General features: G+C 40.6%; 1 protein-coding gene across 1 annotated transcript in view; it reads left to right on the forward strand.

The window, feature by feature from the left end:
- Window positions 1-23,634, forward strand: part of LOC131271215 (rho GTPase-activating protein 26) — a 36,000-nt gene extending 12,366 nt beyond the window's left edge. The window contains exons 3-16 of the mRNA XM_058272609.1: window positions 10,368-10,525; window positions 17,232-17,405; window positions 18,874-18,991; window positions 19,074-19,171; window positions 19,231-19,354; window positions 19,423-19,520; window positions 19,681-19,860; window positions 19,944-20,057; window positions 20,153-20,387; window positions 20,466-20,571; window positions 20,644-20,856; window positions 21,554-22,684; window positions 22,772-22,851; window positions 22,913-23,634. Of these exons, the coding sequence (XP_058128592.1) occupies window positions 10,368-10,525; window positions 17,232-17,405; window positions 18,874-18,991; window positions 19,074-19,171; window positions 19,231-19,354; window positions 19,423-19,520; window positions 19,681-19,860; window positions 19,944-20,057; window positions 20,153-20,387; window positions 20,466-20,571; window positions 20,644-20,856; window positions 21,554-22,684; window positions 22,772-22,851; window positions 22,913-23,004 (2,921 nt within the window). The 3' untranslated portion in view covers window positions 23,005-23,634. The remainder of the gene's footprint in view (window positions 1-10,367; window positions 10,526-17,231; window positions 17,406-18,873; window positions 18,992-19,073; window positions 19,172-19,230; window positions 19,355-19,422; window positions 19,521-19,680; window positions 19,861-19,943; window positions 20,058-20,152; window positions 20,388-20,465; window positions 20,572-20,643; window positions 20,857-21,553; window positions 22,685-22,771; window positions 22,852-22,912) is intronic.
- The last annotated feature ends 1,913 nt before the right edge of the window (window positions 23,635-25,547 follow it).

The following is a 25,547-nucleotide window of genomic DNA, read 5'->3' on the forward strand; positions in this document are numbered from 1 at the left end:
CGTTTATTTCACGTTTCTGTTGATGTAGAGCTATCAAACTCACAGGGTGACCATATTTTAGTTTGATCTTACAGGGTGACTACTTTTTACGCGTAAAAACTCGTTTTTCAAGGGAAATGGGAAAGGGCGCGTATTGCCTCAGGGGTGCGTATTACCGCAGCCACCCCTAAACATAACAAATCTCAAAAACAAAATAAACGAACATATGATGATAAATCTACGTGCTTATTTTGCAGCTACAGTAATATTTTGTCATTTTATAGTTAGAATATCAATTATAAATTCACTATTGATCAGGGGTCGGCAAAGTCCGGCCCACCAACTGATTTTATCCGGCCTGTAAGTAATTTGTAGTGCTTCATACAATGAACAATTCTACATTTTTATCGAATTTGTTCACCATATTAAGTTTGTTTTTTTCCTAAAACTCAAAATTAATATTATTCAACTAAGTTCAGACCGCGTCCACACGGCATCGTAGCGTAGCGATTTTGACACTCCGTCGTAGTCTCAACTATTTTTTATGGCCTTGGCTATGGCTAAAGCTTCTCGACCAACATTTACACTACGACGGAGTGTCAAAATCGCTACGCTACTATGCCGTGTGGACGCGGGGTTATATGCTGAAAAAAACATCAAAATACAACTAAAATAATAATGAAAATGTTTCAAAAAGTTTAATGATAAAGTTTTCAATATTTTATCTTACCACTTTTTATGTAACTTGAAAACATCAAAATCTTCGATATTTCGAGCTGCCTAGCGGGCAAAGGCGTTTGACTGACACATTCCTTCCTCAAAATCGGAAAAGAGTATGCCCCCGCAAATGCCCTTATTAGTCGAGGATTTTATCTGTCATTTTTGCCCAGACTTTAACTATCAAAGTAGGCTCTGGCAGGGCGTTTAACATAAAAATGATGTCCGCTCGAGTAATAACGCAAAGTTCCAAAAAATGGGTTTTGCAGTTATTTGATCAATTTCATGTTTGAATTTAGCGTATTGTTCATCCTAGAGTAATGAACAAAGTCTGTTGCAAACAACAGAGCAAACAGTAAACAAATCGCCACTTTGACATATAAATTCCATTATCCATGATTTTATCCTTCAGCAAAGATGAATTTTTTAGCTTTCATGTAGGGAAAATAATGAAATTCATTTAATCTTCTTACAATTTGAAAAATTACAGAAACATTGGCGGACTTGATGTCCGACAAAATATCGTACGATAAAGAAATGACACCAGTCTAAAAACGTCCTACGCGCGAAAAACGTCCTACTTTTTTGAATGGGAGTGAAACAAATGTAGGACGTTTTCGAGCAGTCGTCCTGGAAGTCGTCCTGGTCGTGGAAAGTTAAAATGTATTCGAGATGATATCGTATTAATCGGATGCATTATTTTAATGGATGTTGAATTTCTAAATTATTTGAAATATAAAATGTTCCTTTGCAATCAACCTGTTTTGTCCTGACACCACATTTAGTGGGTAAATAAAATCGGGAATATTTGTCGTTACATTAATCAGTTATTGCTGCGTGACGGGTATTGTCCCTGATATTTTTCTTTGACTAGAATTCTCCTTATGATAGTTAGAAAATTATTATATCTAGGCAATATAAAGCATATTCCTCAGGTAAAGCCCTTAGTGGCCAACAGTTCCTCTTTTTGGCCTGAGAAATGTTTCAATTGCACTCAGTCATGAGTATGTGATAAATCAGCCAGTGAGCCAGCATCATATCAGAATAACCAGGATTTCGAATAGCCATCTTATTGTTTGATAAAGCGACTAAATCTTCTAACCGGGCTAAGGCTTTTAATATAAAATAAATTGTGGTGTTATTCTTAACTGAGTGTACTATATCCGTCAAAATCTGTTGCTCAATCAAATCTTACCGTTCGTGTTTAACTGTTCCTGAAAAATAATCTGTGCATTTGTGCAAAAGTTCGCCATCCGTGTTTGTGCTTGTTGCGCCCTCCCGCGTCCACAATGGCGTCCGTCTGTTTCGCTTGCTGCTACTGTGAGGAACTTTTCCACGAAACCTGCACTTCCTTGCCCGAAGACATCGTGGCTGTCATAAAGCAGAGAGCCGATTTCCACTGGAGCTATCCCGGCTGCACCAAGGCCCTATCAAATCCACGGGCTAAAGCGCTGAAAGAGGTGGGGGGCAGGCTTGATTCACCACTGCAGTAAGTTCGATCGTTGCATCACTTAAGGAGGCTATAATTGAACCGCTGGCCGCGGAAGTGCGCGCACTGATGGCTTCGTCATGCCGAGAGTGTCCTGCTCAATTGAGGTTAGACCGTGTTTAGTCCGACCCATCTCATCCTCCGGATGCAACACCGCGGCCTCACAGGCCCGTCGCTGAAGGCGTAGACAATGCAGCCATAGCGCTCACCCAGCAGGCTTGGCCCCCGGGCTCATTCGCAGCAGTCGCTGGAAGATTCCGCAATTTTGTTAGCGAAGTGATTGCCGGGTCAAACATTGCTTCCTCACCAAACCTGGTCGCCACTCAGGACAGAAGGTCTCCGCGTTTCTGGTTGCATATAATGAGCATTGCACCGATTGTCACAGTGTCTCAATTGATTGCATCAGTGCAAGGACGGCTCGAGAACGATGACGTGATCGCTTTATCGCTCCTGGGAAAGGGAATTGATCCGTCGTCTCGCCGGTCTATCTCCTTCAAGGTGCGGATCCCCACGTCCTGTCGGGAGAAAGCTTTCTCTCCCGAAACATGGCCAGTCGGGGCCCCGCTGACAGAAGTCCATATAAAAAAACGGCTTTAACTCGGCTTTTACTTGGCTTTTATACAGTCAAAGTATAAGCCAGAAGAGAATGCACGCTGTGACGTCATCGCTCTCTGTGCTTCCTCGCTCACGCTTCGCTTGCTCTCTGCTGTTTCTTCTCCCACCCCATTTCTTTCTTGTCAAATAAAAGCATGTGTTTTTGGTATCTTATAAAATCGCGAGGATGACAATTTATAAAAACAATCAAATACAATTCAATATTAATACAATATTTTACTGCTGATATTGTTTAAATACTTATCCGTTAGTTTTACCACGATCGCCATTCCATCCCTGATGGTGCAGAAAGGCCTTCATTCTGCTTCGAAGCCATCTTCGAGCATCTTCGCCGTGGTCCAATTCATACATTAGCTGCTGTCTGTACCAGCTGACAATCACTTCTTTCACACTTCACTACTTGAATACACTTTTAACAATACAAAACTCTACTTGTGAAGATGTGGAATAACGTAATTTGTTGAAGAACAACATCGGATAACATTTCCTGTGTTGTTTACAATCCTACGCTGGCTGCTGTGACAGATTCCCTCAAAGTTGACTTGCAACCGAGAGTGCACTTGGTGTACTAGTGCAGAACTGATCGCGTCCAAAAACTAACACCCAGAAAAGGGAGAAAGAAAATTTTTTTTCGAATGTTGGAAAGGGATGACGTGATGAAATCGAGAGAGCGTAAGAGACTCTGTCAACGGGGGGTGCGAGTTAGAGAGTTTGTACAACTCATGCGCCCTGAGAGCCGTAAGGATCGACCATCACTGCTCGACTCACCGCTGGCACTTTCACTTACATCTCACCGCGCGAACGATCACCTCCATCACTCCGCACCTCACTATACAAACCGGACACTTATTCACTTCGATACGCCTACAGCATCAACGCCAGGAGCTACAATGTGCCCCTCCGTTCCTGCGCACCCGCCGCAGAATCCACGTGCAACCGTGGCCCCTCCTCGTAAAACGAGGCGAGGACCGGCTGGTGGGGAATCCAGCCCAAATCAGACGAAAGTAGACGATTTATTTCGACCAAAATAAGGCTCCACGGTCAAATTCCCGAGATGACCATTGCGCTGCACCTAAACTTTCGAAATTATTTGTTACTTACCAAAACCTTCGGGGCCTTAGGGCCAAATTAGTAGATTTTCGTCTCGCTTTATCGGCAGCCGACTTTGACGTGGGAGTCTTCTCCGAAACTTGGTTAGATAATACTATTCCTAATAACATGTTTCTGGATGAAAGCTTCGAATGCTTTCGCTGCGACCGATCGATCAATACTAGCACTCACACTCGAGGCGGGGGTGTGATGATTATATGTTCGTCTAAATATGCGTCTAGTTTAATCTCTACCAGTGCGAATAGCTTAGAAGCTGTGTGGGTAAGGCCGCCTTTCCCGAGTTCTTTTTTGTATATTGGTGCTGTCTACATGCCGCCGGGTCCAGCACCGATATGCGAAATATAAACATTTTACGTGACAGTGTGAGCGAAGTAACAAGCAAACTACGATCGAATAACTCTTTACTTCTGCTTGGTGCCTTTAATCAGCCTAGTATTTCGTGGCACTCACATGTTTCACACTATCCAATATATGAACCGCTTACATCCTCAGCGGCGGGCTCTTGCTTTGTTGACTGCTTGAATAACAACAACCTTGTTCAATTATGCGGGGTTTTAAATTGCTCGAACGTTTTAGATTTAGTCCTGACTAATGCTGACCATGCACTATTGTGCTCATTAATTTCTAAGTGCGACTCTATTGTAACAAACGCCATATCACCCGCCACTTAGTTTTAGTTTTCTTGTTCCGCAATCTTGTAACTTAGCTAGACAGGGCCCTCCTCCCAGCAATTATTGTAACTTTAGTAGGACTGACTACAGCAGATTGTGTGAAATGCTGGAACGGTTGGACTGGACCTTCTTGGCCGATAGTTCCTCAGTGGACCTTATTGCTGAGCGTCTTGTCGGCCAGATCGTGTCAGCCGTCCATTCATGTACCCCCTCCTATGCCCCTCCTCCTAAACCGCTGTGGTCAGATAGACGACTCAAAGTACTTGAAAGGGATAAGAACCGCTATCTTCGCTCCCTTCGTCGTCGACCATCTGAGTATAGTAAAAGTTTATATAAAATAAGTTTATAAATATGCTGCCTGGGCATATGGCATCCCAGCCGCTATATTAATAAAATGTCGCCATATTCTGGCCCCTTTACTTTCTAGAATTTTTAATCTATCAATCTCGCAGGGCATTTTTCCTGCAATTTGGAAAACTTTTTTTCTGCAATTTGGAGCTGGTTGATGCCACGATTTAAAAAAGGGGCGCGTACACTTGTGTCCAACTACACAGGCATCTCGTTGCAAAGTGCTTGTGCTAAAACTTTTGAAGCCGTAATCTTCCCAGCACTTATGCATGACTGCAAAGTGTACATTAGCCATGAGCAACATGGATTCATGCCAGGCCGCTCTACTGTCACTAACCTACTATCGTTTGTTTCAGGTGTATTGGCGAAACTTGATCGAGGTGGTCAAGTGGATGCCGTATATATGGATTTTAAGGCTGCGTTTGATCGTGTTTGTCATTCGCTATTGCTGGCTAAGCTGGCTAAACTGGGATTTACGGCCAGTCTATGCACATGGTTTAGTTCTTACCTGTCCCAGCGTACGGGTGTTGTTAAGATCGACGGTGCATGTTACGCTGCTTTCGGATGCCCTTCAGGCGTCCCTCAGAGTAGTGTTCTGAGCCCTCTTCTCTTCTCTCTCTTCATCAATGACGTCTGTAAAATTCTTCCCTCTAATGGTCATCTTCTTTTTGCGGATGACTTAAAAATCTATCTACCTATTTCTAACCTTACTGACTGTCTTTCTCTGCAAACTTTCCTTGATAACTTCACGGCTTGGTGCACGTCTAATCTTCTTTCTCTATGCACTGATAAATGGTCTATTATCTCTTTCTCTCGCTCCAAACTACCGCACATGGGACAATATACTCTAAACGGACACGGTATCCAAAGGGTGTCCGAAATTCGGGATTTGGGCGTCATATTGGACTCTTGTATAAACAACACGAGCCGGTGATTAGTTCGGCATTAAGAACATTGGGGTTTGTCCGCCGTCTCGCTCAAAAACTGACGGATCCTCAATGATTGAAAAAGTTGTATTGTGGCCTAGTTCGCCCAATACTAGAATATGCAAGCGTAGTATGGAGGATGCCTGGATCGTTAGGATTGAAAGGGTGCAAAAACTTTTTACTCGCATTGCGGCTCGCCGCATTATACCGAACCCTGACACTCCTCTCCCGCCCTACGAGGTAAGGTGTCAAATTCTGGGTCTTCCTTCGTTGGAGACCAGGCGGGTACATAGCCAGGCTTTGCTGATTGCTGGTCTTCTATTGAGTACAACTGATGCGCCCTCCTTACTCCAACAAATTCCTCTCTATGTCCCTTCCCGATCCTTAAGAACTCGTCCCCCTACTTGCTACTCGCTATGGTAGTGACGATCCCCTGCTTGAATGTTTGCGACAGTTCAATGCTTGCTCTGACCATTTCGATTTCCACCACTTCATTTCGGCCTTCCGCTCTTTCCTTGCAGCACATGCACTTCCCTCCTAGAAGTTTTCCTTTCCTTTATCCCTTTACCTCATTCACGCTCTGGCTGACTAAATATATCGATCCTGATCATCTTCCATCTGCCTACGTCAATGTAGTTAATTTTTATTCTACCTGTGTTAATCTTAAGCGGCATTTGCATAGCCCTAGAGGCAAGAAATAAGATAAACAAATAAACAATAAACAGTAAAGGATATTATCCTTTGCATTAAGTTCTCTCCAAAGCATCGACCCGTCTAAACGGGTTAAGATTTTTAAGACCTCTCTGAAACACATTCTTCAACTACAACCCGTTTTTGCCAAAAGTTAAATAAATTATCAGAGAATAATTGAAACTTGTATTGATTCTCAATAACTCAGCCATGCCATCAAGCCATAAGTCATTCATGGGACGAATATCATATCAGAATAAACTGAATAAGAATTAGAAACTTGCAGTATGATACAGCTTAAGTTTTCAAACCGGGTGGGGCTTTGAGTAAAAGTACGAGGGCTTACAATAAAGTAAGGTCTCCAATTTTTTTTTTCATAGAAAATGACATTTATTTACAAAAAGCGATACACCGTTGGAAAGGCCAAGGTCTTGGCTACTTTTCTACATAATCGCCATTTTTTTCCAACACCTTGCGCATCCGCACGATGCCGGAGACGATGTCTATGCCGGCAGAATACTACTCTCCGTCCGCCTCGCGCAGCCAGGTGTTGACCTCTTTCTGACCCATCGGGCAGAAACTTTGTGATACTGCAAGTTGTTCACAAGGATATGACGGATTGTTTCGCTGCTACACACTCCTCCAAGCTTCTCTTCCAAGTCCCTAATTGTCGCACGGTGGTTTTTGAGCATTTCTGCCTCCACTGCTTGAACAATCGCATCCGAGACCGACGGTCGGCCACTTCTCTCCTCGTCGTGAACATTAGTGCGCCCGGAATTGAACACGCGGCTCCACTTACGCACGTTTTTTATGTCCATACACTTTTCCCCGTAAACTTCAACTAGTTGACGATGGATTTCAATAGGTGTCACCTTTTTCGCACTCAAAAAACGTATTACAGAACGCAATTCGCACTTTGACGCTGACGCGAGGGGTACCTCCATCGTTGACGGCTGCTCAGCCAAGACTGAGCGGTCGGGGAAGCCTCACCCAGCAGCAAAGTGGTAGTGGGGGAACCAAGGAACACGGCGGTGTTGCCAGATTTCACCTAGCGCGTGATCCGGCGAAGTTGCAGCGTTGGAGACCTTACTTTATTGTCAGCCCTCGTATTTGCTATAAGTCACTTGACTAACCTTAGATTTAGCGTCATATGCGATCAATTTGTGCATATCCTCAGACAAATCAAACACAAAAAAAAAGTCTACAGTGGCCTGGAACTTCACAAAAAAGGCAAAACAAGATGCAACACAAACAGAAATGAAGCGACTTTCTTGTATATTCCTGAATATCGGGATATACGATTCTTCAAGTATTTCGTATCACGTGCAAAACACAAATTCGTATTAGACCCAGTCATACACAAAACAAAACTATCGCTAAGATGCACAAATAACCAGAGCAACCAGAGCTCAACTTCGTTGAACAACATGCGAAAACCGCAGGAGATATTTGATAAAAAATTTTTTGGCAACAAATAGTTTCAAAGCTTCCTGAAATTGATATGAAGTCTGACAGTATCGATTTGAATGGATCGAAAAGTGACCCAACTGAACTTACAGTAAAATGTAGAATGAATGTTATATTTGACTAAAATTTAATATAGCTCCTTCCTGTCTATGGTGTAGTCGGCCGCCTTGAAGTCGATGAAGAGGTAGTGCGTCGAGATCTGATGCTCTCGGCACTTCTGGAGGATCTGCCGTAGAGTCTGGTCGGTAGTGCTAATTAATTAGCGGAATTCCGCTCCGTTCAGTTACCCGTTGAAGTAGCACTTCTACTTTTCGATCACCTCCAACTCGTCTCGACACATTGCGACGTTTGGCGTGAAGCCGCCTCGTGTCCTCTGCAACATCCTGTAGAACTGGAGAGTTTTCCTCGACTGAGATAGCTGCTCCATCAGTTGTTGGGGTTGCTGTGTCCTCAATCGTTTATAGTTTCATGATGGGTTTCACACAGTATTCGGCGCTCTGCGTTCTTCTGTGAATTTAAATCTCTGTAGCGACTAGCGACTGTTTTACTCACTCATTCACTCTTTTGGAATTCGAATCCCTGTTAAGGGTTCAAATCTCAAATCAAAACTTACAACTCATTTTTCACGTTTTGAATCACAAAGAGTGACTTAAAGATTCGAGCCATCGGGATGATTGTTAGGTCTGACTCAAAAGGGCACGGTAAAAGAAGCGTAATCGCTTGTCTATCGTGTATCGTCGATATTCGGGAAAAGCGTCATCTGTGCTTTGTTTATGTTTTCCAATTTGGTAAAAGTTACAACATTTGCTTGATAGCTATTTATTTTGTTGTGTATTGTTGAAAATACAAAAAATACGCTAAATAATCGGAGAATCTCGATAAATATTGATTCGTTTGTTTACGTTCTGACAAGATTACGCATGCGATTATAGGGTAGGTAAGCCAAAATTCTTTTTGACAGATTGAGCAGCGGAATGACACGATTACGCAAGCGATCAAGCTTCATTTCCGGTACCCTATATATCTAAAAATAGTTGTTATATTTATAACTAGCAAAAACATCTCTTTTACTCTTTCTCTCTAGTTTATTTCTTTTTTTATTACTTTTACAGGATTCCAGTCTTTTTTTTAATCCCTGTTTAAAATTCAAAGAGAAGTCCAGAATTTTTAATCCCTGTTTAAAATTCAAATTCCTGATTGAGATTTGAATTCTAGACAGGGACTCGATTCCTTGTACGCATTCAAATCTCTATAGCGACTAGTAACTGTTTTACCCACTCTCGGGATTCGAATCACTACTTCGGGTTCGAATCCTTCGTTGGGATTCAAATTGCTACTTGCACTTGAATAGAACCGAGACTACTTTTGTAGGCAAGTAGGTATTTTTGCAGGCCTACTAGGCGATTTCGAGCAAATCGTCCTAAAAAACGTCCTACGTGAAACAAACATTGAGCAAATTTGTACACGTATGGTAAGTAGAACGAAGTAGGACGACTGCACGAAAACGTCCAACATTTGTTTCACCCCCATATAAAAAAGAAGGTTGTTTGTTCGCGCGTAGGACGTTTTTAGGACGATATTTCTAGCTGCCTAACGGGGGCGCTGTAACAGGCGCTGAACTCCATGCAAAAAAAAATCCTGGGCGATTTCTGTCACCTTTTTTTGTATGGAGTTCAGCGCATGTCAGGCGACGTCGCAGTCTGCAGTCTAGAAACCGTGTAAACTGTTTCGATTTCGTGATTTATTAACCACGACTTATGTTACAAAAATATTATTTGGTTGCGTCAATGATAGATTTTTTGTTTATTTAAAATCAAATTATGGTAAACTAGCTTAACGCCCCGGCGTTGCTCGGCGACAAAGGGATTGTGAAAAGAATTATGGTTTTATCCAACACTTGAAAGATATGTTTGAATTTAATAGTTACAAGAACGACATATTTAAAATGTTTGATATTACATCAATTTCCCCGTAATGTATAAAGCTTAAAGGCTGATTCGCACGTCGGCAAGTGCAAGTGGCAAGTAAGCAGGCAGGTGTCAAATAGCCGTTCGCACTTGTTAGTGGTTAAGTTACCGGCAAGTACTTGCTACAGTACGAACGGCTATTTGCCACTTGCCTGCTTACTTTCCACTTGTATTTGCCGACGTGCGAATCAGCCTAATGGGACAGCGTCGAGAAAGCTGTCAGGTACCGTCGTTTTCGTCTCAGCAATCATGATGACCTCAATAATTTTCTATTACCCAGAAAGGTACATCTGATGGTTTCTTTAAGAGTTAATGAGAAATAACGCCCTGATATTGTTGTTATACTGCTTTTATTTTAATGTATCATATTCTCTGATTTTCTTGACAGGTCTGTCGCGAGCGCAACGTACACTATCAAAAAGTTTGAAAGAATTCAATTTTGAATGTATAGGGTCTACTCAAACTGATGATGAACAGGTGATAGCAGATAGTTTAAAACAATTCAGTAAACTTATTTCCGCCATTGAAGAAGAGCGAGACAATATGGTAAGTAGTAGCTATAATAAATAACTAATACATTATTTTGCCATGCACATAAGAGTGTAATGGGGTATGATTTGTTCTAACTAATGAGCTCTTTAAACTGCCATAGTATTTTTCATGCGATAAACTTGGGCAATCTCGACCTGAAACTGGTGTATTGAGCAAGCTCATTGCACCAACGGACGGCCCCCTAGTTTGACAGTACAGTGGCTTTTCCAATGCCACCAATGGTGACCAGTGTGATACAGGGTTTGACAGGCCAACAAACATGAACCCATAACTAGACACGGAGAGTAACCGATCAGTGTCAAAAAGGATCTGGTCAATGAAATGAGCGTTCTTGACACGGCAGAAAATCCCGAGCTTCGGACGTTTCAAATAATACGTTAAAACATTTCAAAACCCTGACCCTGATTGTTGTAATTGGTTTTCGAGCGAAATATTACTCTTTTGAATTTACCAGTACGAAGTCCTAACCTCAATTGCATAAAGAACCTTTACATATTGGGTGTACAACTTAATAACCGGAATTTGACGCTCCGTAGTAACAAATATGGTGAAAGCTCGAACTTTATATATATATTTATAGTCATTTTGTAGGTACATTTGACAGCTATCAAAATCAGTCAACAAAACAATTTTTTCTTGTGTGCATCATTATTGTTTTTCACGATGAATAACTTCGAAATTTGGAGAAAAATACAGCATTTGCGGGAGGTTCTGTTGGGTCATTTTTTTGCAAACAAAACTGCTACGGAAAGTTGAAGAAGTTTATGAGGGCGATGCTTTAGCGAAAACACAGTGTTTTGAATGGTTTCATGGTGTTTCGCTTCAAAAGTGGCGATTTTGACATCAAAGACAAAGAACGCCCAGGACAACCAAAAACGTATTTAAAGACGAAGAATTAAAGACGCTTCTCGATGAGGATTCGTGTCAAACACAAGACGAATTTGGTAAATCGCTGGGAGTGATTCAGCAAGCCATTTCGAAACGTTTGAAAGCCACCGGATACATTCAGAAGCAAGGTAATTGGGTCCCCTATGAGTTAAAGCCGAGAGACGTTGAACGGCGCTTCTGTATGTCTGAAATGCTGCTTGAGCGCCATAAGAAGAAATCATTTTTGCATCGGATCGTGACTGGAGATGAGAAATGGATCCATTATGACAATCCCAAGCGCAAAAAGTCATACGTGAAGCCCGTCCAACCAGCCAAATCAACGGCGAAGCCAAATATCCATGGCGCCAAGGTTATGCTATGTATTTGGTGGGATCAGAAGGGACCGTTACATTATGAGTTGTTGAAATCGGGTCAGACGATCACAGGTGACCTGTACCGAACCCAATTAATACGTTTGAAGCTTGCCATCATCGAAAAACGCCCGGAATATGCGACCAGACACGAGACTATAATTTTTCATCAGGACAACGCTCGGCCGCATGTTGCAAGACCCGTGAAAAACTATTTGGAAAATAGTGGATGGGAAGTTTTGACCCACCCGCCTTATAGTCCGGACCTTGCTCCGTCTGACTTTCATTTATTTCGCTCGATGCAAAACGCCCTCACCGGAACACGCTTCACTTCAGAGCAAGGCATACGAAATTGAATAGATTCATTTTTTTGGGATGGAATTCATAAATTGCCTGAAAGATGGGAAAATGTTATAGCTTCTGAGGGGCAATACTTTGAATAAAATATATTGTAAGATTTTTCCACAATAAAGCATAAAATTTCGCTAAAAAATTCCGGTTTTTAAGTTGTACACACAATATTTCACATAATTTCATATTTTATACGTATTCCAGGTTTTGAAATGTTGATAACGTACTATTTGAACGCGGGATATTCTGCCGTGTCAAGAACGCTCATGTCATTGACAACCCAGCGAACGGCAGTACCACGGTTAATGAATACGGTTATCGAATAGGGGATTTCATGTCCACCATATTGATTATACTCAAGTGTCAAATATTGTTTATAAACAAAGGGAAAACGACGAGCACTGACGACAATTTTCCCTTTTCTGGAGGACCCAGCCTTACTCATTCGGTACCTTGATGAGAACGCCTTTCTCGGACAACTGCGTATCGGCAGCAACTTTCTGCACTTTTCGACGGCAATCAGATAGCACAATCCTGCTTCAGATAGACATGTGCTTCATTCACCTGCTTCACTAGCTTGATCAAAAAGCAAGACAGCGTTTTGTCGTCCACATTGCCTACTGTTCCGTCGACCGTTTCGCACTTTGGAAGACCCTGCAACGTGTTCGCAAACACCTGACCAATAGCAATATGCAACGCGGGATCTTTGGTCATCTTCAGTAGCCTAAGAAACCAAGACAGCATCTTCCGGACGTAGTACTCCCGATCGCCGACGGCCAGATAACCGTGGTAGTGAGCAGCATCCTTGCAAATCTGCCTTCGTGTGCGCTCAAATTACGCAAAATTTTACTTAAAACCGACACAATTACCACAACCGCAACAGCACTCCACACAACACACGGCCGTTCAAAAAGTAAACAAATGTAACTGGACTGCCAAAAATTTCTTTTATTTTTCTATTGTCAAAATGCTCTAGACAATCAGACCAGAGTATTACATTAGACCATGGGCAGTACACTGAAAATCGAGCAGTTTTTTGCCTTTTTCTTTCGGACCCCCCGATTTCCGCTTAACGGGGGGTCGGATTACACGCACACCACTTTGAGTCAGAGGTGGCACGCACACCAAGGGCGCCAGGCAAAAAGAAAGCAAAAACATAGTTGCTCTCGTATTCCGCTCTCTACTATGCCCAGTCCCACTCTTTCTCCCACCTTGTCTTTGATTCTCACCAATGCGTCTTTTTCTACTATTTTGTCGTCATGTTGTCTCGATAGGATAAGTCAGTGCAATAATCACTCTGGGCTATTTGTCAGTCGTCGATGCCCGAGGTTTAACATCCAATATTAACCTAGGAGGAATGGACATCGTTTTCCATGACGTTCCATTCTCTCTCCCATCACGGCGCACGACTTTGCTCCACTCAGGTGTAAGCACCGATGGTTTCGCTCACAGCTGTTCGTAGTCAAAGATATGAATGGTGTATGTGTTCGATGCATGCAAGGGGATTGTTTTGATCGCGGAATGAAATTGCGTCTAGCTAATGGAATGAAATTGCATGCATGAAACTAAGTAATTTCCTTATTTGTCGTTTTACTTCTTCTTCTACTTTGTTTTTCGTACGTTTTACTATGGAATTGAATGAATGAAAGAACATTATTAAAATAACGATTGAAAATTAGTGAATCGCAATGGATTGAAATATGATAGCAATGCGTCATCACATTAACGAAACCACCGCAATAATGCCGTTAATCGCTCTATGCACGTGTCAGCATGAGTAAAGGTCCATCGGATTTCGGTTCATGGAAATGTGCCAGAGCCTTTGCGTTAATTTTCGCCATTCACATTATTGAAACAAACAGAACCGTACACCAATTGCTACTGATTACAAACTTGATATTTGAAATCGAATTTAAATCTGGAGACCTCTACATTGCTCAGCAATCAGCTCTGCCAATAACATAGAACAAAATCATAGCACATACAAACAAACACAGGTCCAATAAGAGTGAAAAAGATAGCACATTTGAGGCATGCTCTTTTTGCACACAGCAGAAAGCATTGAAAGAGAATCCGCAACACGCATACAATGCATATGCCTTCCACTTCACGCACACCATCAACCGGTTTTTATTCCGCGTTAACAGCAAATACATGACCCAATGAGCAAGAAAGAGTCAGGGCATAGCATCAATAGCAGCTATCTCGATCTTGTCCACAGTAGAGGGTCGTGGAGATGGGATTCTCCCTACCCCTCGCCTGTAAAATGAACTGATTCGAGCAAATGGGTTATGGGTTCATGTTTACACATAACGCCGTTGACTTTTTTTTTTATGTGGCACGACATCCCCAAGTGGGACAAGGCCTCTCTCCGAAGAGAGTTTGTGTGACCGAAAGACGGTATATTATAGATCGGTGGTCAGCCGTTCGTAATACCGGAGGATGCCAGACTCGAGATTCGATCCCACACCTGTGGTGTGGTGTTTCTTCGCGCTACCGCTGCGCCATGGGCACCCCCAGCTGACGTTACAACTTCAATTTTGCTGCTGACGTGAAAGAAAGTGTTATTTACAAGGAATGTTGCTGGATCATGTAGTTGATATGTCAAACCCTGTAAGGCTATAATATGTCAGTCGAGCACTTTCCAGCCCACAATACCTTAAGTTGTTAATAGACGGATGCAATATTTCAAAGCAACCCGCTAGGCGATTTCGAGTAAATCGTCCTTAAAACGTCCTACGTGATAAACATCAAGCAGTTTTGTATGGTGAGTAGGCCAAAGTAGAATGACTGCTCGAAAAACGTCCTACATTTATTTCATCCCCATACTAAAAAGTAGGATGTTTGTTCGCGCGTAGGACGTTTTTAAGACAATATTTCGAGCTGCCTGGTGGGAATGAAATGAAATATGGCATTTCAGCCGAAAGTGACAGTCATTACGATATTTCTGTGCGTATTTCATTGCATCATTGCAATGATCCAACGGGGTGGTTGAGCATCCAAATATTTGAGGGTATTTTACACCCGTTTCCACTTAGGGTGGAAGCGCGCCCGCCTTCTGTGTAATGGCGCGCTATAACGGTGGAAACGCGAGTATCATCGGTCGTACGCCGCGCCATACTACTGAATCTCGTTTGCCTACTGTTGAAACGCGGACGCGGTCTGTTGGAGGGACGCAAATTTTGACGGCCGCACAAGATCTGTGAAGTGAGAGGTCTGCTCATACCATGATATAGCAAAACCTGTCAAACTACCGCATAATCAACAAACTGACCTGCTTTAAATGATGATACTGTACGGATGCAAAGCAGTATTTGTTACAACATTTAAAAATATCTTATTTTCCACCCGCTAGCTTTATTGAGAGCAATTCCTGACGCAATATTCAAAACATACGCGACCTCTCAGTTTTACAGATCTTGTGCAGAAATATACCGGCCGTCAGAATTGTACAAGGTCTATAAAAGTGAGAGGTCGCGTATGTTTTGAATACTGCGTCGGGAATTGCTCTCAATAAAGCTAGCGGGTGGAAAATTTGATGTTTTTGAATAGTGTAACAAATACTGCTTTGCATCCGTACAGTATCATCATTTAAAGAAGGTCAGTTTGTTGATTATGCGGTAGTTTGACAGGTTTTGCTATACCATGGTATGAGCAGACCTCTCACTTCACAGATCTTGTGCGGCCGTCAAAATTTGCGTCCCTCCAACAGACCGCGTCCGCGTTTCAACAGTAGGCAAGCGAGATTCAGTCATCATGCTCCGCGTACCACCGTTGATACTCGCGTTTCCACCGTTATAGCGCGCCATTGCACAGAAGGCGGGCGCGCTTCCACCCTAAGTGGAAACGGGTGTAATTGGGAGAACGAAAACGACAGAAACTGTCAGAAGCTGCTAGAAGACGAATGCAATATTTCAATGGAATGAAATAAAATTTGACACACACAGCCATTTTTCGCTTTTTTCAAAGTGTTGTTTACCTTTTGTATGGGACCACATCGAGAAATCTGATAGTTTCTGTCGTTTCCGTCCTCCCAAATAAAATACCCTCAATTGCAATGATTGTCATTTTTGGTAGAAGTGTCAAATTTTATTTCATTCCATTGAAATATTGCATCCGTCTTCTAGCAGCTTATTAAATAAAATATTACACTTGGATCACTGCAGATCAAGTTTGGCTTGACACTCGACTGCAGTGTGTTCTGGCTGAAATTTTTCGTTTTTGCCACCCGGAATATGTATTCACTAAGCTAAGTTTATGCAAACATTAATTCTGTCAGCAAAAAAGCCAAATTGGCTACTCGAGGACGAAATTAAAATCACATCGCCGAACAAGGCAATTTCGTGTGCCATTCACTTGTTGACACGGGCAAAGACGAAGCTAATGAAGGTGAAATGACTGTGTAAACGGTGTAAAAATCCACCCTTTTAGGGCATTGTGGATGTTGTGCCTCTTATAAAAAAAATCGTTCCAAAACAGTTATTCATTTCTAGAAATTTAATGCAACTTCATTCATCGAAACAGAACCTCATTTAATCACAAACAATATTTTTTCTTTACATTATTTTAATGCTATGCCACTAAATTTGCATAGTAAACAAACTGCATTTTACTTTCTTAATGCTCAATTCAAATTTAAAAATATTTCGGTATATTTTACCACACAGATGATTGTTTTCAATTGTTCTCCTGCCAATAAATCTCAATAGAGAATCTGCGTAAGGGTATGGTTAAATATTCCAGATCGTTTACCGTAGCGAGAACCCTTGAATATAATCATAGTCGAATTATGAATTAAATTAAGTTTAAAAGTACAAGTTATCTCATCTTTTGATTGTAAGTGAAAATGTATCTTTCCATTGTGCCCTAATCCAAACCGAATCCTAATTAATATAAAGCTTGTCCTAATAGTTCGGAAGTTTTTAAGTACTTTTTTTTGAATATCTCAAGAGTTTTTCTCTAGTTTGAATAAATTACCCGTGTTATAAAATATCAATATTTTCATTAAATAATTTTATGCTGATTATAGATTATGGTCTATGTATTTCATCTCATTGAGTTGAGAAACTGTGTCTCATTCCTACTTTTAAATTAAACCATTTTCGTTACAGCTTGACCGTGCCCATGATCAAATAGTGTTGCCGTTAGAAGAGTTTAGAAAAGTACATATTGGTGGTGTTAAGGAAAACAAAAAAAAATATGATAAGAAAACGGCGAAGTTTTGTCAAGCCCAGGAACGTTTTCTTAATATGTCTTCGAAAAAAGCGTCACCAGCGGTCGTTGAGGTAAGCATCTTGTTCTAGTAGATTCTGTTGATTCTAAATATGTTTGTGGTTCGTTGAAAGAAATTGAAATTTTCATCGTGGTCATATTCTATTGTTTACGTTTCGGTACCGTAAAACGTTAGTAAAAATATCAATTCAAACAGAGTTTTTTAACTGAACTACATTTGTGAAAAGTCAATATAAGTAATAAACAAAAAATCTGAAGTTTGGTAGTGAATAATGCTCGTTTTGTTAGCATTTGTGTTTCGCTTTCTTAACGTTTTGTCCAGCCGTTGGTTTGTTAACGTTTCGAATATGTCATTTGACAAGAGCTAAAGCAACGCCGCGTTTGGCGACAGTTTCACTGTATCTAGTCACGTTATGCGACGGGTCGCTGTGGGAGGGGAGGGGAGGGGAGGGGAGGGGGTGGGGGGGGGGGTCCTCGACAGCTGAGCGATAGCGCTGGTTAGAGAAACGGTCCGTGAGCTCTGGAGCTCACCACCTCGACGGCGTGGGTTCGAAACCCTACCGACACCGAACCATCCCCTGAACGAGAGCACTGACTATCTACGTACAAAAGGGAAAAACTCTAGTAAGACACTACCGCACGTCTACACGGACGTGCTACATTCCTGGACCTGGTTTTCCGCGAAAATTTTTACTCGCCGGAAATGGCACAGTAATGAAAAAGTACCCCAAGTCGGCCATCTTTTATATACAAAATATCACGGAAGCACGAGACACCACCGGTTTTGGACGGTTTGACCAACAGATTTTCCAACGCCGCGAGCCGGTGATGCCTTACGCTTTCGGGACATTTTTGACGTACAAGATGGCCGACTTGGACGATTTTTTCATTACTGTGACGTTTCCAGTGAGCAAACAATGTCGAAGCAATATCGCACGGTCGTGGAGACGTGCTGTTATGCAAATTACTTTTCCATGTTTTTGCTGATAATTGTTGTTTGGGTTGTGTAATAGTATATTTAATTGGTTTTTTTCAAATATTTTTTTCACTACTATCGTTTAAAAAACATTGTGCCACCTACTTTCAAACCTCCTTGATAGCAACCCGAGAAAATGACAATACAAAAGCAACATTTGCCATTTCGCGATGCGCCTGCGCAGCTTATATTTAGCAAAAAATGTGTGCATTTTTGAAACATCTTTCACCCCATGTATTATTGCACGAAAGTGTCAACGTTGTTGACAAAATAATATTCAATAATCAAGTAACATTGCTGAATGAGGTTTTATTCTACGGTAAAATTGATTTTGCTCAACTAAGTGGTACAATTGTTTGCACGTTCAAAAAAAGAAAACAGTAAACATGGTAAAACAATACCATTGGTCCGGTTCAGCAGTGTTCTGTTTATAAGTTGCATTTTATTTCATTTTTTCCAGCCTAACAAAAGAGTGAAAATCAGTTCTTGGATTAGAGTGAATATTTAGGCTAACGTTTAAATTCATATTCTGTACGTCATTTTAGGCTGATGCATCCTTGGGAATGCTCGAAAGAGAGTATCTTAGAGAATCGTTGAGTTACGTTTTGGGCATACAAGAAGTACAGGAACGGATAAAGTTTGAGTTTGTGGAAATCATTTTAAGTAAGTCATCAACATCAAGAATTAACACTGCAAGAACATAGTAGGTCAGTTTTGTATCTTTTTTATATTTCCGTCTTTACAGGATTTTTATCCGATTGGCTAGTATTTTATCATCTTGGCCATGAAGTAGCGGAAGACGCTAAAGAATATTTATCGGACCTTCAGCTGAAAGTTCAAAAAGTAATAATATTTAGATATTTCAAGGGCCAAATTCTATTTTATCCATTCACTTTTTGCAGACTCGAGAAAATTTCGATGAAACTCGACAAAAGGCACAGGAGCTGAAAAATAAATACATGGACAGCAAAATGAAACCGGACAGTGAATATACCAAGCAAGGCTATCTATATTTGATGGAAAAAAGTATGTTTTACGCTAGTTGATATAAAAAGGTAGCACCATTTTTAATAATAAATCACGCATCTTCGCAGAGTTCGCTGTTGTAACATGGTCAAAGTATTACTGCACATATAAAAAACAAAGCAGAGAGTTTTCTATGGTGCAATATAACCAAATGTCCGGACGTTCGGTAAGTAAAAGCTATGATCGTGGTGTACCGCTACAAACCTGTCGTGGAAGTAATGTAAAGTAGTTAAAATGATTTTAGGCACACAACAGTGGCTCTCGCTTCATTGGTCGATGTTGTATAGTTTTTATTTTAAATCGCGTAATTTTTCCTTTTTTTGTAGCAACAAACCACGCCTGAAGTTTTTACACTTGTTTCATGCACGAGAAGACTATCTGAGTTTGAAAAACGGTACTGCTTTGATCTCATGTTTAACGAAAGGACCACAATGATATACACATTCCAAGCCCTCAGTGAGGAAGACATCAAAGCTTGGCTTGATGCAATGGATGGGAAAGAACCGGTATGTTTAAGTTATTTATTACTTCATTTATTCTGCTTATATTCATTCAAGGATGGTGTTGATTTATTGTTATAATCCACCAGGCACATTTAACGCTGTCAACTAAGTACAACGAAGATAGCACATTGGACGAAGTTGGATTTTCGTTTGTAAGAAAATGTATAGAAGTTTTGGAAAAACGTGGTCTGGAAGAAGAGGTACGTATCCTACATTACATCCTACTAACGCAATTTCAGTTGATATAATAATTGATGTAGAAACTAATACCAGTGAAAACCCATTTCCTTTCCAGGGTTTATACCGCATTGGAGGTGTTAGCACGAAAATCGCAAAATTGTTACAGATGGGATTGGATCGTAAAAAGACTGAAAAGGAACGTCTTAGTTTCTTCAATGACGATCAAACGGGTCCCAATACGGAAATTCTCGAAAGTAAAACGATTGCCAGCGCGCTTAAGCAATATCTGCGTCATTTGAACGAACCATTAATGACATTCCGTTTGCATCATGCATTTATAGCGGCTGCTAGTAAGTACAAAAACAAATGATAGCTTGTTCATTAATTTACCCTACTTTTATTGAATATTTGATGTCCATATAATTTAGAACAAGAAACACGAGCAAATAGAATCAACGAAGTTCATCAATTGGTATATAAGCTACCGAGAAACCGTTTTGAGATGCTGGACATTGTCATTTGCCATTTAAAATCGTAAGAAGTTTTTATTGTTATCACCATTGTTGATTGCACACATTCTTAAACGAAACTCTTAATATTTTACAGGGTTTCACTGAAATCTGATCGTAATAAGATGTCTGTCTTCAACCTTGGAGTCGTTTTTGGCCCGACAATTTTACGAGCTGCTGAAGAAACGGTTGCTGCTATATTGGACATAAAGTTTAATAATGTCGTAATCGAAATATTGATTGAAAATTATGATAAAATTTTCAAAAGCATTCCGCCAACAGTACAGCTCGGTGGTACCGTTGATTATGTGTAAGTATGACAACCAAACCGTGTTGCTACCAACGAAATTGGACATACTCTACGGTAATACTTGATGCTTATTCATTCAAATCGTCAGCAAACCTATATTTGAATGGTTATAATTTAAAAAATTCTAAAGTATATTGTTTAGCAGAACAACATATATTCACCGATGTAGAGTAATTATAATGTGTGTTCTGAGTAAACATGTGTCAGTGATTAGAATCTTACTATTGAAATGATTGTTTTAATCCTCATGGATAAATGTATCTCGATGGTTTTTGTAACTTTTTGATTTTATCCTTAACAAGGATTCCTTGAGACTGAATTAGTCATTAAAACCGTTACTCAGCTAGGTCAGGCTTTGTGTTTACGTTCAGCTTGCCATTTGTGCAGTGTTGCGTCTTTTGTTCATATAAGTTTTACTGTTTTAAGTTAGCTCAGTAGTTTTCTTGCGTAGGAAGTCGAGGATAGTCGTCAGTGGCAGCACGGGAGGTATTCTTGTACGAAGTATTGCAACCCGTGTCAAAGCTATCGGGTTGTATAATCCTATTATAATCACATTGACCAGTATAACATAGCTTTTCTACACATTTTCCCAACTGTTGCAACCACCATACGATATACTGATTGTAATATGAGTATAATGAAGCAGCAGTTATTATACAACTCCAATGTAATCTTATTGTTATTGTTTATTTTACAGAACACATTCCATTACCAATGCTTCATTCCAAGGACCGCGTAGCGATGGGAGTGGTGTTCCTGGTTCATTAACCGTAGGACACACCTCCACAATGGCCAGTGGCGGTTATTCCAAAGAAAGTACATCATCTTCGGCACATCCTATTTACGCACAAGCACAACCAGTTGTTCGTGTAGTCGCAAAGTCAAATTATACGGAATCAGTCATGTCATCAAGTTTGCAAAACATATCCAATGGATTAACTCAGCTGTATAGCAAGGGCACGAACCACTATCCCACATATGAAGCCAAACCAACTATAATTTCTTCATCAAATATCAACCCGGGATCATCTGCAGCTATGGTTCGAGATCAAGCAGTACTAAGTCAATTAAAGTCTAATACTAGCTCGCCGCCTAAACATCATCATGGACTACATCATCAACAACCTTTAATGATCAATTCTTCGGCGTATCATAACACAACAAAGGGGAGTAGCCCTAGTAACGTTCTTAACTACAAACATCACCAACAGCCGGCTTCTTCCATATCAGTTGGTTCGTCTGTATCCGGCAGTAACCAAATGTCTCCAAACTACGATCGTGCAATGCATCATCATTACAAGGTGCGTAGTAATGGTGGAAGTGGTACGGCTGGTATTGATGGTATAGGCAGTAGCGTGTACGGAAGAGCATCGGTATTAGCCAGCAGTGATTCTAATTTGACTGGTTCACGTAAGGAACTTTCAATTTATGAACGCATCAACTCGACGAGCAGTTCCAACGAGTCTGTATGTTCTTCGTCTGGAGGAGGTGCTACAGGAATTTCGACAGGAGTCTTTCAACCCAATCATGGAAGCTGGGCAGGAAACGATTTCAATAGTATTATTATAAGCAACAATAATCCATCAACATTCACTCCTATGAATGCTCCTGGGAACAGCGGCAGCTCTGTGGGATTGATTACTTCACTAGGTGGTGCCGTATCCGATGATTCTGCCAGTCCAAGCTGCTATAAGCCGAAGAAGTCTCAACGGATTAAAGAAACTGGTCGTGGTTATCAAACACAGCACGCACAACATCATTTGATGCCTTCGCAACCGTTTGTGCAACAGAAGGTAGATAAGCAAACATTTCCAGCAAGAGAAAACTTGTAAGTATGCATGTATTTCTTTTAGTTTTTTTGCAGAGCATATTGTTATTGTGTTTTTTTATGTTGTATTTCATTTATCTATATTAGAAGGGTGCGAACACTTTACGCATGTTTGGCTGAAAATGATGGTGAATTGTCATTCGAGCCCAATCAAATCATAACAAATGGTAATTTCTTAGAAAATGTTTCCTACTGCTTTGAATAATTTGAAATTGTTTTTTTTTTCAGTACGACGTTCAAATGAACCAGGATGGCTAGAAGGAACGCTGAATGGTAAATCTGGTTTGATACCCGAAAACTATGTTGAAATACTAAAGTAAAAAATAACGTATCCCACATAACGTATCCTGCAGTCACTAGCATGTAATAGAATGTGATGGATGATTGTTACACGCTGTTTGTGTATGTTAACGTATTGATGTGAGCCAAATACTTGAAAATAATAGTGAAAATACATTTAATGTAACATACAATGTGCATACATTCCACAACAATTTGCTGCTGTCATTAAGCTAGCATGCAAACTAGCATTTTCTTATGTGAATTAGATAAGTCTTTATGAAAGTTTTCCATTTTTTATAACTTTTATTTTCGTTATGAGAGTAAACTCGGTTAAACTATATACAACAAAAACTTTATGTTACAATACCTTTATGCCATTAAATATTTATTACAAACATCTTTTGTAATAATTGTTCTACTAATTGTATTATTTTATCGAAAGGTTGTAGGGCTTCGTTTTGTATAAAGTATTTGATCAACAATTTTTAATATAAGGTAGGAATAACAATGTGAGATGCGTTGTAGAACACCAAAATAACTGTAAAATTGGAAAAATATTTTATAAACAATGTATATTAAATACCCACCTTATCAACATGCTTATAACTTGCGTATTTTTTTAAATATTTCAAGTGCAATAAAGTATATTTGAATATGCTTGTAACAATGGCAAATCAAAGAAATCTGAACTGAACCGTCTCGTCCCCCCGAGCAAAATTTATTTGTTTGCAAGCAGCTTCTTCCTGTTCGTCGCATCGCTCTTCGTCGGTCATTCTTATCCCATTATATTACTAGGCTCTTCCCTCTACATTCGTGGATAATCTATACTATTGTACAAGCCTGCCACTTCTAAACAGTGAAACTGCTCGGGTGTTGTAAAGCGGTGTATTTGCAGTTAATTGTTATGAGAAATCAATCGGCAGTAGTTAAATGAAAACGTACGTTCACCTTCCCTACGTACCATACCCCACCCGACATCATGGGCTTGAAAGCATGACTACACACTATTGAAAAGCGTTCCAGATTTGGTGAAAAAAACCATAGAACCCTGCCTGCAGCGCATCACTCAAAAAGCAACCCAGCACCTTTCGGTTGGCTTCCAGCGTGCAAATTCGTCATGCTATCTCGTTTTGCTGTTAACAATTGTGAATTAAACAAAATGAGTAAACATGATGATTTAAAAAAAAATAAAAAAATAACTTTACTCCACAGAAGGAAAGAATACACCCCAACTTTCTGTACCTGGTTGGTACAGGTGTACACGCAATATTCAAAAATATTTGGTAGAGTCGCATACGGATTCGTTTAACACGTTGACTGCCATGTCACCCAAAAGTGGGTGACACCAAAAATCAGTTCTAAAAAGTTTTTGACCCGTAAATAAATGAAAATGCAACATTAAAATTATAGTAATATTTTATATCAATTCTTTGGGAAGCTAAGTTTTTGCCTAGCCTGCAAAAATCGTTGGTTTAATATATGTTATAAACAAATTTTAATTAAAAAAGATTGTACTAAAATGTGTGCTAAAAACGCTTGGCAGTCAACGTGTTAACACGTAGCGTACCAAGCGTTTTAGTACAATTTTTCAAATTACAATTTGCTTATAATATTTGTTAAACCGATTGTTTTCGAATGCCAAGCAAAATGTTGGCTTCCCAATAATTTATATAAAATATTACAATAATTTTTATGTTGCATTTTCATTTATTTATGGGTCAAAAACTTTTTAGAACTAGAACTGCTGTCACCCATATTTGGGTGACGCGGTACGGAACGTGTTAATTTTAACGACGGTTTAAAATAAACGATCGCCCACTTTCTTAGACTTACCCCAGTAACGTACGGTAATTATATATGATTGACTGACATCTGACTGACTCAACGCAAGGCACGAACAAAACAACGTGTCAGCAGTCGGACCATGCGTCAGCTAAACTCCGAAGGGTTCGGCTAGCCAATCACAAGCCTCGAGTTTTCAGTTCAGATCGGCTGTCGCGGCAGCAGATGGGCTCGGTGGGGAGAGATTTCTGGCGGTGGCGGGACTGGGGAATTTCTGCGTTGGTGTAAAAGAGTCAAGGCTATCACCATTTCGCTCTCACCCAAAAATCCAGCCTCAGCATGAAGCTTGTGGCGCTTGGGTAATCTGACTATACCGATGAGAATCAAGTTATTACCAAGCCGCGTTTTACAAGGTGCGGTGGCGCTTGGGTGGTTTCTGTTGCGGACGTGTGCTGCATCCCGTGGAATGCCACTCTAACCCTAGTGGCAAAATCAGCATGCTTTCTCATTCTGTCCAATTGACAATTGATACAACCAGAACGAGAAAGCATGATGATTTTGCCACCAGGGAAGGTGCTCGCACTGAGCGACACTCGCAGATGCCCGAGCGCCACCGCGCTTTGTAAAACGCGTTCCGTACGCATGGTGACTTTTATTCCGTTTTCAGATTTGTCGGGCACCTAAACCGAAGCAAAACCGAAGTTGCCACGACAAAATCGAAAAATGGAGGCCCCTTTTGGGGGCCCTCCCACTTTATCTCTTCTCTTTCTTCTACACATTCTCATGTCTCGAGCTGTTA

The sequence above is a fragment of the Anopheles coustani genome, unplaced genomic scaffold (assembly GCF_943734705.1).
Source record: "Anopheles coustani unplaced genomic scaffold, idAnoCousDA_361_x.2 scaffold_12_ctg1, whole genome shotgun sequence".
Classification (NCBI taxonomy): Eukaryota; Metazoa; Arthropoda; class Insecta; order Diptera; family Culicidae; genus Anopheles; species Anopheles coustani.